This window comes from Paramormyrops kingsleyae, chromosome 8, assembly GCF_048594095.1.
Source record: "Paramormyrops kingsleyae isolate MSU_618 chromosome 8, PKINGS_0.4, whole genome shotgun sequence".
NCBI classification, from domain to species: Eukaryota; Metazoa; Chordata; class Actinopteri; order Osteoglossiformes; family Mormyridae; genus Paramormyrops; species Paramormyrops kingsleyae.
In genome coordinates, this window is record NC_132804.1 from 12,499,081 (window position 1) to 12,519,022 (window position 19,942).

A 19,942-nucleotide genomic window follows, 5' to 3' on the forward strand; every position below is an offset into this window, starting at 1 on the left:
GTGGGATTAAGGCCTCGGCAGCGTAAATCACTGTCAGATAAAACGGCCGTGTTTACGCACAGCGTTAATATTTTGATCTGCGTGTTTAAGAGCGTTAGCTCCTTAATGCAGGCCGACCTCGGCTTTGTTGGGATGCGGTGGGCCAACCCCCCCCCCCTCATCACCCGCGTCAACATGCCATAAATCTTTTTCCAGGTTAAACAGCATTACTTTTTTTTCTTTGTAGCACAGCCCCCAAACAATGCTTTGTTAGACTTGAGCGTGCCTCGGTTATTGGCAAATTCCGTATTGCTCGTTTTATATTTGTTTGGCTCTATTAAACAAATTTTTTGGACAAGACCAACTGAACGTTTATCTAGAAAAACATATAAAATCCACAATAGCACTGGGGAGTTCTGTAACCAAGCTTAATTGAAACACACCCCTGCCATTTTTAAAGGAGGTTGCTTGTCTGTTGCCCCATTAAAGCCACTTAAGGCCCTGTGATTTGGGACAGTCCCAAAAAGACGAGCAAACTCTGATACAAAATGTCAGCTTGTACTTCTGAACCAGACCCCGCTCTTCGGAGATGTCTGGCCCTGTGTCACATAAACATTTGTGATTATGCAGCAGGACAACGTGACCCACCAAGGAAAAATGACGAGACAAGAGCATCTCCGTCATGATATTGTAAGTACCCAGTGTGTCGTGAAATAGGGCAGCAGATGGAATTTAACCACTGACTTAAAAGACGTAGAAGCAGGTTGGGTCATGACTTTCATGGATTTATGAATTTATAAAGAATAATTCACTTTGCATAAATATTATGATTAATATTTATGATATTCTGATAAAATAAAATAAATGCACACCATCCTAGATGTACTCCAGCTTAGTATATGGTCTAGTTGTTTTCTATTATTATTATTATTATTATTATTATTGTTGTTGTTGTTATTATTATTGGATAATAACAAGTGCCGCCCTGTGGATAATATTGCATTACAATGGTATTGGCAACTTGCTTTAAAAAATAATCAAGCAATTGTTTGTACCTCAACACTGATTGGATAATGTACATATAAATATCTCAAAAAAACATACCAAGCAAATCAAATGTAAGCTATTAGGGGAAGCAGCGATTTTAATTGAAAATCAAACAAAGACAGGAACCTGCCCTCTGTGATTTTCCTTCTGTGTATCTCCAGAGGGAGCAGTTAGCAATGTGTGTTAATGTGACTGTGTGTATTTAGTCTTTACTGGTTAATTAGCTTTCATGTAAATGAAATGTTACGTTTTCCGAACTGGGAACCCAGAGTACTGGGGGATGTGGGCGACTTGACTGAATACGCGTAGGTCCGAATGAAGACTCTGCATCAGCTGTCTTGGATTCGCATACTTCCTCTTGACCTTCCCAGGCTCTGGGATCAAATTCAGATTTGCTTTGACCTTTTTGATCTGAGTAAAATCAATCTCAGTAATGCACATGGTAAGTATATAAATGTAGCTTCTATGGCACACTTTAAATCTCACTGTTGACGTAATTAAAAGCCATTATTTCAGCTTCAGACATTCCGGCAAAGTAATATAAATATGTTACATGATTCCAAGCAAAAAGGAACTAAAACTGGAATTTAATTCCTGAATCATCCACAGACCAGTATGACCAGTTCTATTGGTTGAAATCATTGAAAACAAAAATTGGATACAACATGAGCATTTTCACAAATAGCTTAAAATTCCAAGAATTTTGCTGACCAACTCCTAACAAATACAATAATTTTCTGTGGCAACAAAATGCAATAGCTTTCTTGATCTTCCAACTCAAAGACGGTGTATAAGAAGATTTTAGGATATTACAGATGAACAGTGTAATCAGATGACACAGCAACAGGTTTATATTCTGTGGATGTAAGGCTTAGATTTTGACAAAATGAGTCGTTTCTTTTTTAACACTCTCCCAGTAATTAGCTTAATTGAATGCAGACTGCCAAGGGCATCGTCTCACATCCTGGTTTAAAATAAAAATATTGCAAAACAGGATATTTTAAAATGGGTCGTGCCATGCTTTATAGAGCAGCTTTGAATCCAGGAAAAAAAAAACAGCAACAAAAAAAAATGCTTTGTAGATTATTTTTATTTGTCTGATTAACTGCACATTAAAAATACATTATGGGCAAGTTAGCAGCTCTTTTCCAGATCATTACTGCTTAAGCATTCATTGGTGGAAAATGGACGGAAGTATGAAAGTAATTCGAGGATGTAAGATAGCATCTAAATAAATAAACTCCAGAGGAAGAAAACAATAAAGTATTATTTCAACGCTGAGCCGCTAATGACTGCGATTCTTTGAAACTGAAACCGCAACGTCATACATGGAACCACAGAGCATACTTATGATTTGCTAAATGACACAAAAGCCCCAAGCTGTCTGAACAAAAAGCCGCTATTTATATTTATTTCTAAGTCTGTCTTTCAAAGGCCAAATGTGTTTGTCTTTCCTGATTTCACTGGATCTGTGATGCGTTCTTATGTTCCCTGAGCCACCAAGGGAGCAACAAAATGCGCAATTTTGGAAACAGTTTTAAGAGAACACAAAAACAAACCTCCTGCGTAAAGACATGTAGGGTTACAATATGCAGAGCACATGCGCGCAGGCTGGTATGCACTCACACAGTGCTGTTTCAGAACGAACGGAGATGTGTTTTTACAAAAACAGAAAGCAAATGTGTTTGCACTGAGCTTGTTATTGCAGGGTTAGGGGTCGTTTTCTACGGACGCGCCATGCTGCTGCAGTTAGACATAGCAGAGGACCAGGGGTGGAAACTGTTGCAAAGAAAGATGGAAAACATCACAAATGATTGTGAAAATGGACAATATTGGCTAAACGTCGCCAAGACCTATAGATGACCTCAGTTTTTTTCCCATTTGAAATACGCCATTGAGAGAATTATTCCACAGGGACTTCAATATTACACCATATTGTACGACCGTCCTGCGCATTTTTTGGCAAAATCCTCCATTAATGCACAATATCACAAACATGTATCCTCAAACGGCCGGCACAGTGAACTATGTGACGTATAGTGGTCAAATCTGTCTCACTGAATAATACAGACTGTGCCATTTTCCCTTTTTAAAGAGCGGTTCCTTCTTAGAAGCTGAAATGCATTTCATTCAGAAGTACGGCTGAAATGCATTTCATTCAGAAGTACGGCTTCAGAGACGGCCCCGTACTGCGCATGGCTTCTGAGACGGCCCCGTACTGCGCACGGCTTCTGAGACGGCCCCGTACTGCGCACGGCTTCTGAGACGGCCCCGTACTGCGCACGGCTTCTGAGAGGGTCCCGTACTGCGCACGGCTTCTGAGACGGTCCTGTACTTGAAGGATTCTGGCTTTATTGCCATATCTTTAGGTCAGGGCAAGTCCTCACACTGTCTCACCACAAAGTAAACAGGATATGATGCACAGGGAACTTAAAATGTCAGAAATGATACCCATTCTAAATAAACTCTCACATCTCTTTCTCCTTATACCTTCCTGTTTGATTAGATGATAGAACCCGGTGGATATTTTAACGGACACACTTCACTGCATTCCACGAAGCAAGTTGCATGCATGTATCAGAATCTCTTCTCGATCAATTGAGTTAATAATTTGGACAGTTCACTTACTGGTTCCAGTTATGTTAAATTTGTTTTTGAAAAACAGCCATCTCAACCAGTATCTTTGTAGAACTGGTCTGTAACTACATTCATGAAAACTGCCAGTTGAAATCAGGACGCTGCCTAGTATTTAAGACACGCCAGAGTACTGTAGTGATTTAGCTAACGCAAACCATATCCGAGCTCCGTAAGTGACACGTATTTCAAAAAGACACTTACATATAAGGTTGTAGTGATTACGCATATACCTTTAAATTACTCAAAGTCCGATTAAAACACGTGCCTGTATGTATATCGCAAAATTACGAATCACTAATTCAAACCAATTCACCACGTTTATGGTTGAAAGCGAATACCATTTCGGCTTTGTATTTTGGATGCAAAGTATTTTAATGTGAAACACGCCAATTACCGCACTTCAAAGAATCTCACAATGAAAACACATGAAGACCCCTTAAATGAAGAGCCCGTAGAATTTTGGACTTGTTGCTAAACAAGCGCTAAGAGAATCCATATACAACAAGAAATTAAATGATTATGAAAATCCTCTTGCCATGCAGTAAGTGCGCCTTGAACTTATTACGGCACATGCAGGCACGGCGGAGCGCGCCATGTCATGTCTTACTTCTTAAAAGCCCTAAAAGCAGGATTGACTTTCAAGCTGGATTTTTAAAGGAAAGGGTCTCGTTCAGTAATTGCAATATAATGAGGGCTTCGGTGACCTCCTGCTACATCTTGGACATGTTTTTTTTATTTACTCATCTGGGCAAAACCGATGGCTCAGTCAAAGAGATGGAAAAATGAAAGTGTTTCCAGCTCCTGCAGAAATTTGATTTCTCTCAGCAGCTGTCTTGCTTTACACAAGTGCGGAGTCAGAGAATCGCCCGTCCCAAATCAATCACACGGGATGACATTTCCTGCAAACTGTGTTCATAAGACAAATGGGGGAGGGACCAAAAAAAGGGACATCAAATTGGCAGAGAAGCAGATGGAACGATGCGTTCTTGTTTATATTTTGGCCATTTAAGCAGCCCGATTCTTTAACGCCAGCCCCCATTAGTCTTATTACTTTGAGCAGTCATGTACTGCAGTCTAGAAAAACACCTGACACTAGCTTTAGGAAATGTCGCTTTTAACTGAACTCAGTTAAAAGTGGAAATACAGAAAATGTAGAATTAATGATTTTTTCGTTCATCTTTTTTTGCGGAAGGAGCATCTATTAGGGTCATTACGTGCAAAATAAAATCAACAACAAAAATAATGCCAATAACATCAGTGCAGAAAAACACTATAGCGATTTCATCGAAGGCGACAAAAACAATAACAATAATAAATGAATAATTATTAGAATATATACCACAGCATTTTGTAATGAAGCCCTTTTACCCTTGGGTTTATGTTTAAAAAAAGCTTCCATTTCAAAAGAAAACAGGACCGCTCTTGATGGGAATGGCAGACAGGGATACACATTTTGGTCATTATGAATTATAAAGTATGACTCTGAGGCCTTGGGACTGGTACAAACGATGTTTATTTTACAGCGCGATGCTGGAGAGCTTCCCCGCTCTCTGGCATGGCCGACGTGTGAACACAGAAACAGTAGGAACCTTATTCCAGGTGCATGGACGTCCTGTCGGCGAGCGGCAAGGCTGCACGCCACTCACGGCAGCTGGCCGTTCAACCCCGAGGACGGGAAAACGGCTCGTCTTAACGAGCTTTCCAAGGGCCTCAGAATAACCAAAAAATAAGCCAGTCATGTCACAGATCCAGATTTCCTACTGATTAAAAAAAACACAGGGCCAAAGAAATGTGAGATGGTATTTTTATTTTTGCTGATTTTATGAAAAATCATAAAATTATTACTACATTTCTGTGTGTTTTTTTTACTTAATGGAAGAAAAGAGATACTAAATGGAGCTCAGGTTTCACATGAACATATGTGGAATTATTTAAGGCGCCTTGTCTTTCTGCCTAGTTGCCTTTTTTTCAAATGCACTGGAATACTGTCCCCCACTGCTGCCAAACAGGCCAATAAATTAAAGCACAAATTAATAAAATAAAAACTTTAAATCAATTGTCTTCAAACTTTGTTGCATTTTGCACATTCTATCATTGTTGCATTTATTACCAAAGAACAGGAAGAGTTTACATAGTGGTTTTATTCAGATTTAATTTACTTCTATTGTATAAACATAAAATCAGTTATTTTGTTAAACTTCCAAGCATTTTTTTGGAATCTGCACCTTTCATTTAATTTGCTCACTTCCTCTTTTGCTTCCCCTCTGTAATTCCATTTATAACGTTCCAGAAAAAAAAAATCCTGTTGTCAAGGGTAGTCCAAGGAAAACAACAGAGGAACGTCAGGGCTAATATGGAGTGGGCCTTGGATAGTGTGGGCTTTCAGCCTAATTGGGATCATACGCCGCATGTGCTCTGCTGGCGCACACACACGATTCATCAGAAAGACTTTAATCGCCGGCTGTTTTCGCCATGTGCCTCTCTGGACACCTCGGCACAGACTCCCTGAGTCGTGCACCGTTTAAGCTTGTGCCTTCTGACTCCAAAAACACCGGCTTCAGAAATTAAGGGTCAGGACCCCCCCGCCCCTAAACCACCATCACCGCCATAACCACCATCAGCTCCACCTCAAACCTACTGCCTAATGCACCTCCTCAAACACTCCCCTTAATGATTAAATTGCGTCTTGTGTGGAACTCCAGAATCTCTAGATTCCGGGGGGGTGGGGGGGGATGACTCTTCCGCTTGATTGTAATTTATGTCGGAAGTCGTAATTGTCCACCCTTTGCTGTGCCAGAGATCCGCAAGCCGGCGGTGTGCCGGGCTGTGGGGGGAGCGATGTCACGTGCATCGTCCACCCAGAAGATTGAAGTTCAAATAAATCCAAAAATAAACCTTTTTTTCCTGAATGCTGCTGAATTACTGCAATCATTGAACTCTTTACAGAAGAACAGTATATTGTATGGGTGTGCAGAATATCAGTATTCTGTATATAATTACTTCAAGGCACAAGCTGGATGTATCAAGTGAGTGCTAAAGAATGATTACACTCTGGGTGAAAAAGTGGGGTTTGGGGAAAGTGTAACTGCAGGAGTAAAGCCTTTTCTCCCCCTTTTCAGGACATATGGTGAGGGACCACCAGCACACAGAAAGAAGAGCAAGTTCAGCCTCTTTTATGATTTGAGCAGAAATCCCAAAAGATATAAAAACCGCTACAGCAAAGAATATATTTTCAAAAAGTCACCGTGGTGATGGAAATGGTCCTTCAGTTTAACTTTCAAGGGCTACCTCAACCAGTAAATGGCCATGTTAGTGAAGGAACTGTTCATAAAGACAGAAAAGAGAAAAAAGAACATGCGAAACAATGCTAATTAGTGCCACAATATCTGTCGGTCTTATGTTTTGCTACAGAGCATTTTTTATATAGTTGGTCAGTTGGTCCTGTAAAAACAAACACGGAGAAACAGAAAAGTGTCTAACTATTGTTGGTACACCTTACATTTCTGTACAGGCCTATAGCCAGAAATAAATTTCATGGGGTGTCCAGCAACCCTACCGATAGAGGACTGGGGTGGGGGGAAGGTGGGAGTTGGGCGGGGGGGTTCAAACCTATAATTTACTTACCTGTCTACATGCCTGCTTATGTACTGTATTACAAAGGAAGCAGTTAATTCACATGTAACAGTAAGTACTTTCAAGTTGTATGAAACTCCACAAAGGTGCATAAAAATATGTAAGAGCAACATCAGTGAGGCCCTAAAAAAACTTTATAATGCATTGTTGTTACCTAAGTCAGAGAAACAAACAGAATATTTAATCATTCAATGAATTTATGGACCTTTTCATGCATTGGAATGGATTGTATCTATATCTCATGAAACTAACAATTATTTCCCAATCTGAAATTAAATCCAGCAGCATTGTTAAAATAAATAATGTTGATTATGTTAAGCTTGCAAGTACACTATAGCTTCGTTTAGAAAACACATTGACAAGAAAATATTGCACCACAGTGTACTTTATAAGGATCCAGTGGACTTATATTCTAGACATGTCAGCAAACTAATGGTGTAATTATTAAAGTAAATCTCAATAGCTTTGACTAAACAGTCACTCTTTGAAACAAGGGATGACATTGAAAACATAAGATGGATTACAAGAGAGTTACCCAAATCTTCCTCTTAACAAAAGAGGCTTATCAAAGACTCCTGACTGAAATGCACATATTTTCCAGTCATGAGGAAACTTTTTTTTGTTTGTTTTACACATCTTCGTTTTAACACGTTTTCATTAGACATTCTCAATCGTTTCTCAAAGAAAAAAAAGAACTAGTACTTTTTCTGTTATCCTAAAATCTTCTACAGTGAAACCAGTTCCACTAGTAATCACCAAGGGGGCATTTTCTGTGACTACATGTAACTTTTAAAGTGTATCTTCAAACAGATCAAAAACACAGGTGTTTTTGTGTGAGACATTTCTTCTGGGTATCACCCTTAAATTAAGTGACATTTATACCCTCCTGAAAAATCCAGCTGAAAACCAGCTTCTGCTGCTGGCTGGTATTAGCTGGTCTAAGATGATCTAAAATGGTCTTAGATGGTCATGTTCCATCTCTTGCTGCTCTTTGATGGTTTAGCTGGGTGGGTCACCTGTTGGTCATGCTGGTCCAGCCAATCAATCAAATTGGTCATGCTGGTGTGAACAGCTAAACCAGCTAGAATGACCATCATAAGTTGGTAGGACCAGCTAAACCATCAAGCCATCATGCGATAACATACCTTAAGCTGGTTATCTATCATGAACTGGTCAAACAGCTTAATCAGCTCAAGCTAAAAAAAAAATGTCATAATTCTCAAAAGTGCACTTGTGCTTTCATAAAATAGACTTGTCTCATTATGTACAGTAGCTTCTATGTTTATTTCATGTGAGAGTTTTATGGAAAGTTTTATTGTCATATGCACAGAAAACAAGCAGTTTCGCTGTACAATAAAATTCTGACTTTACATATCCTTCTTTCACCACAGAAAATAGAACAAGATTATAAATTCACATATATAGGTAACAAGCTCTAGAGGCAGCAGCAGTAATATAAACTAGTAAGGTGTCTCTGTGTGTTTTCAGAGGTAGAAGTGGTTGGTGTTGTTTATAGTGCAATGTCGTTCACAAGCCTGAATGCTTGTGGGTAGTAACTGTTTAACAGTCTTGTTGTCTGGGACGTCACACTTTTGTAGCGCTTTTTTATGCATTTGTTATGTCATATACATTTTTTGGTATCATCCATCCATTTTCTAAGACCATTTGTCCTATTCAGAGACGCGGAGGGTTCGGAGCCTACCCTGGAGGCTACGGGCGCAAGGCAGGGAGTAACCCAGGATGGGGCACCAACCTATCGCAGAGCACCATCATACACCATTCACTCACACACCATTCACTCACACACCATTCACTCACACACCATTCACTCATACACATTCACTCACACACCATTCACTCACACACCATTCACTCACACACCATTCACTCATACACATTCACTCACACACCATTCACTCACACACCATTCACTCACATACCATTCACTCATACACATTCACTCACACACCATTCACTCATACATGGACATCCATGGGCAATTTAGTAACTCCAATCAGCCTCAGCATATTTTTGTACTGTGGGGGGAAACCGGAGTACATGGAGGAAACCCCACAACAACACGGGGAGAACTTGTTGGTATCAGTGTCAGATTATATAATATTCAATATCATCATGCTTTTGTTTTTGCAGTACTTTTATATTAATTACAAAGCACTCTGTGTATTGATAACTCGTTAGAGTATGTCACACCTATGAAAATAATTTATAAAAATTACTTCATGAATTATAAAACGCAAAGTACCAAGAAGTATCATTCTTACTCAGATGTCAAATATACTTTGATATTTCTAGAGTTTATATTCCTAAAATGTGACATTGGACCATTCACTTTCAATTTTCTTGTCATCTTGTCACTGTTTATGTTAAACGAGCCTGAGTCTGTAGGTAGAACAGAGTCTTTTCTGAAGACAGTTTGGACAGTGCATTGAGGCAGCTCACGGTCTAATTCAGGACATTACATCACGATGTTTTTTGAGCATCAGGCAAGTTCTGTGACAAGACAGGAGGAAGTAATTAAACTTTATTATTCTGAATAAAAAAGACCTGCACCCAAACCAGACTGTGAGCTATAACTGAAGTGTGCCACACGCTGTCGTGCTGGGAAGCGAGGGGCCCCAGCATGGAAAATGCCCAATCTCGGCTGCTTGTGCGTCGCAGCCCACGCTGACGCCGCTGTTTAGCGTCCCAATGGTAGCTTTACGTCACGGACGAGCCAGTTTCTGTGCCCTGAAACCGTCAGCTTGTAAGTGGTTGTCGCACGTTCACGGTAACGCTAACAGATGGAGAACGCAAAGCAGAACGACGTGACAAACAATGAAAATGCAGAGATTATTTAATCAGCTCTGACGATGCTGTTCTGTGAGGGAAAACTCTGGGAATCCAGTCTAAGCTACATAAAAAAAATCGTTAATACCATAAACATGTTTAAAGGAAAATAGTCAAACAATATTGTTCACTAAAGCCTGTTTGTTGCACAGGACTTACAAAATTCACAGGACTCATTAAAATGCCACAAATTACAGTTATACACTATTTAAATAGTCACTGACATGTAGCATGAAGCATAAATAAAGATGAATAAAGGTATATATGGCATGGATATAGACAACATAAAATTTGTGCAAAATTTTAAAATTAGCCTACAATGTATTCTAAAAATCACAATTTCAATCATTTGTTAATCTGCTGATTAAATATTAAATATTGCCAGTAAAATTGTCCCGTGAATTAAATATTGTCAGTATAGGCCTACCATCTGTCTTATGTCCTGTAGCTAAGTGATTAATCAGTTCTTAAATGTAAGGTTCTCATTTGTCTACAGTTTAAAACACACACAGAAATTGTGACAGACACACTCAGATATAAATCCAAGACGTTTTTTTCCTGCTCAAAATTTTTATCCACGTATTAATTTCTAAATATACCTTTTCATTATCTTCTCATTTATTATTAAAAATATTGAAATTACTGGCTGTGCAAAACTCCATTATCATTTATTCAGGTATAAATCGATTCATCCGAGATGAAAAATAAAAATGAGAAGACCTTGTTCGTCAAATCACAGAGCAGTTTAAGCTTAATTAAACATCTGCAGCCATCTGCTTTAAGAGCCAGAACTGAAAATACACTTAGGCGCACCTGTAATGTCTCAGTAATAAGTGTGTGTTACACATCCGAGAAATGGGATATTGTTGTCGTTATGAATGGCAGTGTTTCTGAAATGCGATTCCGGCATTTTCGGCCTTTTCCGAACGCCTTGGTAGATGTGGACAACTTAACTTAGAATAGGTTAATACTTTCATAAGATGAATGTTATCTACGATTGTTTTGTCATAGAGTTTAAATGATGATGAGATCTTTCTTCGTAACACGTGATACTGAAAAACATGCTTACATAATTCATTAAACAGCTATTAAAAGAGGAACGAAAATTAGCATTAACTTGAAAAGCCAATGATTGAATCCATTGGGTAATTTTAAATTGTTTTGAGTATCCGAATTAACACATATATAACTATGAATAAAAATAAATCATATATTTTATACATTATGTAGCATCACCTATATACACGAGCGCTAAATTCGGGAAGCTAATTGCGCTATGTCTCTCGTTACTCATGCACTTATGTCTCTACTGAAAGCTAAACAAATTCTTACCCATAAAACGATTTTATTTCAGCGGCGTAAAATACCGTGTTGTAGCGCTGAAGTAAAGAATAGATAAACATGGAATACACACTGTAGCTCAGTCATCGTCACCGCTGTTTTTCGTAAACCACAAGAAATAAAACACATCTGAGAAGAAACAACGTGTTCGAGTCAATAGTGTAATATGTATTAACTAGAATAATTGCTTTTTTCCTCAGCAAAATACGTACGAAGGAAACCTGACCTCCAAATGTAAAATTTCCATCATCGGTTTTTTATTTTTGAAAAATGTGCGCAATTTCATTTCTTTTTTTTGTTGATAGTTTTAATAATAAAGACAAAACTTTCTATATACCTCCTGCAATACCCTGAACGTATTCTGTTTATTCTTTTGTATGGTTTGGAGTAGCAAATGAGAAAGGCCTTTGGAGTAGATAAGGGTTAGCTTAGAGACCAAGCCTGTAACGCACACAATCACATGTGTGTACATGCGTATGTATAAAAGCACATCAGCACTCATTTTCATTTTATAAGTTCATCGTATAAACAGAATTGCTGTTTCGATCCCAGTCTAATAAACCCCCCAAAAAAAGAAATGTATAATAACGAATTGTCGAGTAAAATTTCATACCAAACATATTATACACATAGCAAACACTTTCATCTATATAGAAAGTAAATTTATATTAAGTGCATTGTATGCGGTTTCTTAAAATTATGCATTATTCATTTCTGCTATATGTCTTAAAAAACAGTATTGTTGCCGATAGCTGAGGTTTTTGAAGAACTTAAATCATTGTAGGCTACAATAAAACGGTTTATACATCGAATTAGCCTATAGATATTCTGAAACGCAGTGTTTTTTAATTTAAATATCGTTAGTCAAAATGCCAACAGGGCATTGGATGTAATTTAAAGTACTAAAAAGTTTTGAGGTAAACATACCGTTGACCCTTAGATATTTAGGTATCAAAACATTACTACAACCTCTGGATATTATGCTTCGGTATCGTTTTATTAACGTTATGAATAATTTTTTTTTCGTCGTCTTGATGTTGTTTATGGTGTATCTGCAATAAAAAAAATCCTTTCGCTTTTCTGAACGCATAGTATCTGTATTTCAATGTGCGTCCCAAACCGTTTCAGTGCATTTCGGGATAACCGAAGCTATGTTGTAAAACTTTTATAAAATGCTGTGAGATTGTTATGAAAGGTATCAGGGGCGTCAGAAGCATTTTGAATGTGGGTGGGGGGCGGGGGGCACTGGCATAAAACTAATATTTTATGTTAAATGTGGGGGAGGCGGGGGGGGGGGGTCCAAACGAATAATTATGAAATTTAATGGTGGCAGCGCCCATGACAGGTATAGCTTCGCAAAATATTACCCCGTACTAAAGATAGGTCATAATACGTGACGCTGCAGCAGTCCGGCTAATTCTACGCCGCGCTGGATACAATCAGTATTTTAATGGAATACGGTTCCATCATGTTGCCCGATATAATTTAAGTAATTTAAGAAAAATATAAATGGATAAATTGATGTAAGGAGTAATTATGTGTGGGGCATTCAAGGCATGACTCACATTGAAAACGCAACAGTACACTGATAATTATGTCAGGCACTGCAAAAAAATCCAAACCCTCTAATGACACGAAAAGGTTAATTATCCATTTAACCTTCCCAGTCCCTGTGCACAAGCCCAGCATATGGTCGACCACTCCTGATATTGATTGGCAACGTATTTATTTCTCAAGTCTTTCATTTGGTATTTTTAAGAATCCAGAAATTCCTTAATGTTCCTTGGTTATATTTGTATTTCGTTATTGTGGCCCCAGTCATCATGCCTTTAATAAATGGTTACACAGTGCAGCAATTAGGCTGGACTCATACATAAGTATATGCTAATAAATATTACCTTAATATTTTCGCTAATATAGGCCTACCTTAATATTTACGCTAATATAGGCCTACCTTAATATTTTTGGATAGTATTGGGCAATAACAGAAATGTTTTTGTGTGTTAGTTGTAATATCAGACTACAAGAAAGATTAGAATTGCTATTAACTATATTATTAGCTTTCAAATAAAAGGTGCAGCAGTTTTATGATATTAACCACCCTGTAAATTCGTATATATCCAGAAGTAACAGGAATCACTATTATTAATATTTTGTGCTATTAATATCACCAGGAAAGCCAAAAGACTGATAGCACTGCTGCAGTAATACCTTAGTACATTTTATAGCTAATCTTCTTTGCAATTATTCAAAATAAAACAAGCACAGTTAGCAATTTGAAATGTAGTAAATATGTTACAGATACTTTTTTTGTTGCATGGTGCACATATTATACAACGTAAATTAATTTCGGTTGATAACGTTTAACATCGATAATCAGAGAAAGGGGATCTTGACTTTTTTCCAGGTTGCTTTTAAATTGAAGATTTGAATGTTTTAAAACAAAGGTTCCATTTGACGTGTCTGCGATTTTTTTTACCACATTTTAAGCAGTAAATAATATAATATAGAAAACTTCATCTTCATTATAGTCGTGTTAATTCAATACCGTTGGTTTTCTTATCTTGATGCTACACCTCCATATAGTCACCACGTGTGCTTAGAACACTACGCGTGTGGATTCTTCACATCAGCGATTCCCAACATCTAACAATTTTGGAGCATAAAAACATTTAGGCCACCGCATAAGGAATGTAATTTTAGCTTTTTAAAACCTGGCTAATATTGATGTATTTGCATATTTTAATGATTACGATTTCGGTAAGAACTACTATTGACCCCAAAGTAGTCTACTTAAAGGGCAAAACGAGTATATTTTCTTATTCTCCTAAATATTTGTTTTTTTTCTGTTATTTTTTATCTGCTATTTATTTTACCCCTGTCAAATATTTTAAGTGCGATGACGTCAATCTCATTCTGTCATCATGAATTAGGACAGCTTGCATTTTGGGGCACATCTGCATGTAGTGCAACGTGAAGGCGACCCATTCCAGAAGTTTTATGGACAGTAGATCTATGTGTGTTACCCCAATGTCTTTTCTGAAAAGTTTCTTACAGTTCTGTCAATATTCAGACCCAGATTAATTAGGCAACGATTTAGTAAAGACAGAAAAATCACGCCAAGTTACTTGACAGCTGGCATGACAGTTTAGACGGTCAGTTGCGTATTACCGTGTTTTCGCACAACATTAATACTGTATAAACACACGGGAATACGACGCTATAGTCAGCGACTGCCAACATGTTTCACTCAATGCAGTAAAACCAAAGTTGCAACGCAAGTATCACAAATAGTAATCACAAGTATCCGAAACGTTTATAAAATAGGCCTATTGATTTAAAGTTTATTGACAGTAACATCAGTGTTAGTGCCGTTTGTTTTAACTGTAAAACTGTTCAAACTAGCTCGACGACAACATTTCCCGCCTTGAGCCCAATAAAGTACAAGAGCAGATGACATATATAGCTTTATTTCGGTACTTAGCTCGGAGGCTCTAACAGAAAAAAAACATCCACTAACGCGAAGGCCAAGAAGCTTCCGTTTGAATAAAATCATGATTATGCTTACACAAAATGACATATAATGCCTCTTAACAGTATAATACTTAAATACGTATAGCAGAACTTTCCGTGACGGTTTGAATTTTCTACTGAAATCACCCTCACTCATGAAGTAGGCCTATGGATATTTGTTTTGCACTTTTCGACAATACTGTGGAGTGATTTTGTTTCGTGGTAATAATAATAATAATAATAATAATAATAAAAACTGGATGATGAGGATACCATAATAATGCATTGACTTTGGTGTTGCGCATGTTCTCGCTGGATTGAAATGATCTACACCAGTATTTTGCTTGTTTAAAAGTATTTAAGCATAGATAGCAGTAATATGTCTGTTGGGGGGGGGGGGGGTTGAGAATCTAGCATATTTCATACTTTCATTCATTCCTTATTTATACATGCACTTCGCAGCCAGGCGACTGAGGCCGATCTGTCTAATGAAAAGCTTATCTGCATATTTCTATCGGAGCACATATATAACTTTGCTCAAAGCCTTGAAAATATTATGCTACCCCGTGTCACATATGTACACCGCAGAGTAAACATATCCTCCCTGAATTAAAGTTTTAATGAAAATTGGCGTAATTTGCGGATCTCCCACAGCCAAGTACTTAAGTAACACTAACCACTTCTGCACAAAATGACAGATTTGCAAAGTTCAAAGCCCATTTCATCTGATGTGGCTAAAACTTGCATTTATATATATATATATATATATATACTGTATGTGTGTGTGTGTAGAAATCCAACATGAACCTGCATAATATGGTTGCATTTGGCTATTTGTTGTCATAAACATATATACTGTTGTCAGCAGTGTGGAAAGATTTATATCAAACACTTTCTGAAGTGACATGCATGGGGGTTGACTTCACGTTATCAATTTCTTCAGATGCAATCTATTCCATTTTAATTTTTCAATGCAATTTTATTAAGTTCAGCAGAAGTAAGGTTATTGCATTGACGTGCATGGATTCCTTTATGACATAAATTATATTTATCATAATTTCTTTATAAACAGAATGTAAAATTGTATTTACAAAGTGGTGAAACAGGTGTAAATTATGCATGGAAGCAGAAGTGTGATATATCTGGTGCAACATAACGAACGTATGGCTAATTACAAATAAAAATTAATAATTGAGGTGTATATTTAAGAATGTTCATCAAAATGTAATTGCAAACATTGCAAAGCATTAGTACATAATTACATAATACATACAAATGCGTGTGTGTCAGAAATCTTTATCCAATGAAATATAAGATAAAATGGCATAAGTTTCTTTCTAGATAATTCTGTAGCAGAAAGATGATAAAATAACAAACCTATTATAGGCCCATATTATCTGGCATGAATCATGGCCTTCCCGACTATACAGAGATCTGTGACTGCTAGCAGAGTAAATGTCATACTGCCGAAGAAAGTTGTTAGGTCTCTTTTTTCTCTTCACCTTGGGGGGTATTTTTGTTGAAAGACATTTTCTTTAATTCATTTACGTCATTAAAGAATTTAATGTCACAGTGTTCCGTAAATATTCCCTATAATAAATCAATGACCACAAAATATATTCCTCTCTACGTCTGGAAAAATAGTAGGCCTACTGTGGGGTGGTGCAAGCATGCTTGAGGCAAGACAGTGAACGATAAAGAACATAGAAGAACATTAGGTCAAAAGGGAGAGCTGCAGGGCCGTTAAACTAACGCCCCAGTAGTGACCACACACACGCACACACACACACGCACGCACACATCTGAACATCATTACCAAAAAGTCCAAGCTTTCATTAGTTAAAATTGACTGCAGAAAATTAAACAGGAAATAATTATTTTTGAAAACAAATTTAATATTATGTAGTAACTGCATGAAAAGACATTGCGAGAAATGCAGAACAAATGCAAAACAAACGAGCAAAAAAAGAAGTGTATGCCTTTAGTGGGAGTTGATAGCATCACTGAATGCAACAAAAGTTGATCTACTGACCAGTGTTTTGTTCCTTCCCTTCAAATGAGGGGGCAAATAAGTTCGTCGTGCCAAAATCAGGGAACCGTAACTTGTGATTTTCTGATGCAAAAGTGAAATAATAGGTAAAACAGGCTACCACTCAAGGTAGGCCTACAGTAGTCTCTAGTGCCAAACTGTCGCTTTCAGGTACAAAACCTCCATCCACCGAAAATCCTTGAAGCTGTTGTCGATTCACATTGACGGAGTGCATCCGTTTTATTCCTCTTGATTAACGTCAGAATGGGAAGAGGAGGAACCATCGGACTGACGGTCCACATCGCGTGACCTCTCTTGTTCTGAAAGCTGCTCACTTGAGGGAATTGAATTCTTCTTGGGTCGTCCTTTAGGTTTCGTGGGCGATTCGAGTCCGCCGCCTTGCAAGACCTGTACATTAAAAAAAAAGACACGTAGCTGGATCGCAAAAGACAAAAAGTCAAGACAGAAAGGCTACTGCCAATGGCCTGTCGACTTTGGGGCGATGTCAACTATGAACAGCATTTACTGCACGCCATCATCATCTGCATTTTATACTGAATACGTGTTAAAATAAATGCTTACAATTTTCTTCCACTTCATTCTTCTGTTCTGATACCACGTTTTTACTTGTAGCTGACTAAGACCCAACGACTCTGCGAGGTCTATTCTGCAAATTTCAACATAAGAGTTTCAGAATTAATGCACAAAACATTTCATTGGCTGAAAGGAAAATATGTGAGAATTAAATGTATCCGGAAAGATATGTATGATGTGATTATATCTTCTGTATTCGCATTTAAACAATGACTGTTCACCCCCTGAGTTAAGTACAAGAAACATGATAGTTCATACCTGTCTGGTGTCGAAAGATACTTCTGCTTCTCAAATCGTTTCTCAAGGCCCATGAGTTGTAGTTCGGTGAAGACAGTTCGGCTCCTTCTGCCTTTTTTCGTTTTATTTCCTCCATCCCCCCCGGGGTCTAGCTTACTGCGAAGATGGAGGTCCAGGGGCAGGTGATGAGAGCCAGAGCTGACCTGCAGACCTGCAGTTCCCGACAGGAGAGCGGATCCTAGAGGAGCTCCGAGGGGGCATGAGAGCGGCGACATGGGGAACTTAAGGATACTCGCCTGCTCTTTCAAAACTGAAAAAGAAGTTGGAAATTAAGTTAGAACAGCCACTTTTAATTAAGCTACAGACAAAGTAATAATAATAATAATAATAATAATAATAATAAATAAGCTAGCAATGGCAACAATAATAATGGAAACATGCGATAATTAAAAAAGAAAATATGGCCTATAATGAATTCACATATTTATGTGTTGTCGATCAAAATCAGGAAGTCTTTCTCTTGCTATACATACTGTTTATTCATTAATTGAAACACGAACACAATTATTTTATGGAAACGCTTCTATTGCTCAGATATAAATAATTTTGTTCAGTAACGAAACAGACCTATATAATCCTATTTCCCAGCGCTAAAGATACTCAAGGCGAACATACTATCTATGTCTTTTTAAGGACTTGGAATGGCAGAATTACAAAATCTTGCGGTAAACTGTCGATATAACGACAGAATGCCAGACAAATAAAAAACGTATGGTTGTACACTGATACTAAGGGGATAATGCACTGACACCATAAATAACAATAAGACAACTTCTTTATATGGAATGAATAGTAAATATATAGCAAGTCATATACGTAATTTAATTACATCAATTTTTCACCTTTCAACCTTTACGGCCTGTTTTAAAAATTATAAAAATAAATGTAGTTTTTATATTTTTTTGGGTAGACCTAGTTTATATACTGAATACTGATTTAAACGACAGACGTGTAATGTTTTCGAAAGCGTAACATCGAGGGCCTACTGGGCATGCAGTGAGTATGGGGAACCTGAATGATCGATCAGAAACTCGGCGCAGAGACGGACGAACGCCGTTTTCCGGACAAACGCCGTTCCTATGGACATTCAAGCAGGGATCTCTTCACTCCATTGCAACGTATAGTATGTTTGAGAGAATAATTGTTTAAATCTAGTACCATAAATGTCGGATGTGTATATATTTCGTGTCCGAGCGCATTCAGCACGTCGTCAGTTATGTAATTCGACATATTCCGTGAAAATATTCCATTTTAACTTCGAATGTACGCTTCCATATTGTTAGCGACTGCATAATTAATTTTGTTTTAGCACATGGACAATCGAGTTGTTTTGGTACAGCTTACCTAAATGACTGTGGTATGGTCGCGCAGATAAAAGAGCCTGTACACCAAACTTCAGCAACTCCCCAGTCGGAGCGGGCACCTTCTGGTCGGGGTGATCAGTCAGAATTTCCTCGATCATGAAACTCCTGTACCGATGCGATCGGTGGTCGGGATGCGCATCTGCTGAATAATAATGTGGCCCCAGGTCCATGGAACGCTGCATTGTTCTACCAGTATACGAGTCACAATCCGAACAGAGCCAAAGCAGCGGATAAACTTTTATGAAAGAACATCTGGGTGGAAAAAAAGTAATCTTAAAGATGATGCATTATTGGTGTTCAAGGCGAATGCGATTTTCGTCTTTCGAGGGTAAAGAAATCATCCTGAAATGGAAAAAGAACGACCATATAGTCCAAGGAACGAGATTGTATCCGATCACGCCATCCTCTCCTCATCTGCTCACGTCTTAATTGCCGCTGGTACGACTGAAAAAGCCTGCTCTTCGCTGAAGTGGCAAGCTGAAGTATAAGCCGCCTTCCAAAAGACTTGATGAAAAAGTTATCTCCGCCCAGTTAAGACTAAACCGCCTATTACCGTTCTTAGCCAAAATGACCTTTCAGTTAAGTATGGGCGTCTTTGGGGCGCTGGACTTATAGCGAGCCGAACGCGCGATGCTCCTCCTCCAATTTAATCATCAAGGGC

The 19,942-nt window shown here is 38.1% G+C and overlaps 1 protein-coding gene across 1 annotated transcript; it reads right to left on the reverse strand.

The window, feature by feature from the left end:
- Positions 1-16,871: 16,871 nt before the first annotated feature.
- On the reverse strand, positions 16,872-19,875 carry barx1 (BARX homeobox 1). Its single transcript, XM_023837299.2, has 4 exons — positions 19,262-19,875; positions 17,879-18,167; positions 17,609-17,693; positions 16,872-17,434 (listed from the first exon to the last, which is right to left on the reverse strand). The coding sequence occupies exons 1-4, from the start codon at positions 19,461-19,463 to the stop codon at positions 17,267-17,269; spliced, it is 744 nt and encodes a 247-aa protein (XP_023693067.2). The 5' UTR covers positions 19,464-19,875; the 3' UTR covers positions 16,872-17,266.
- Between the last annotated feature and the right edge of the window lie 67 nt (positions 19,876-19,942).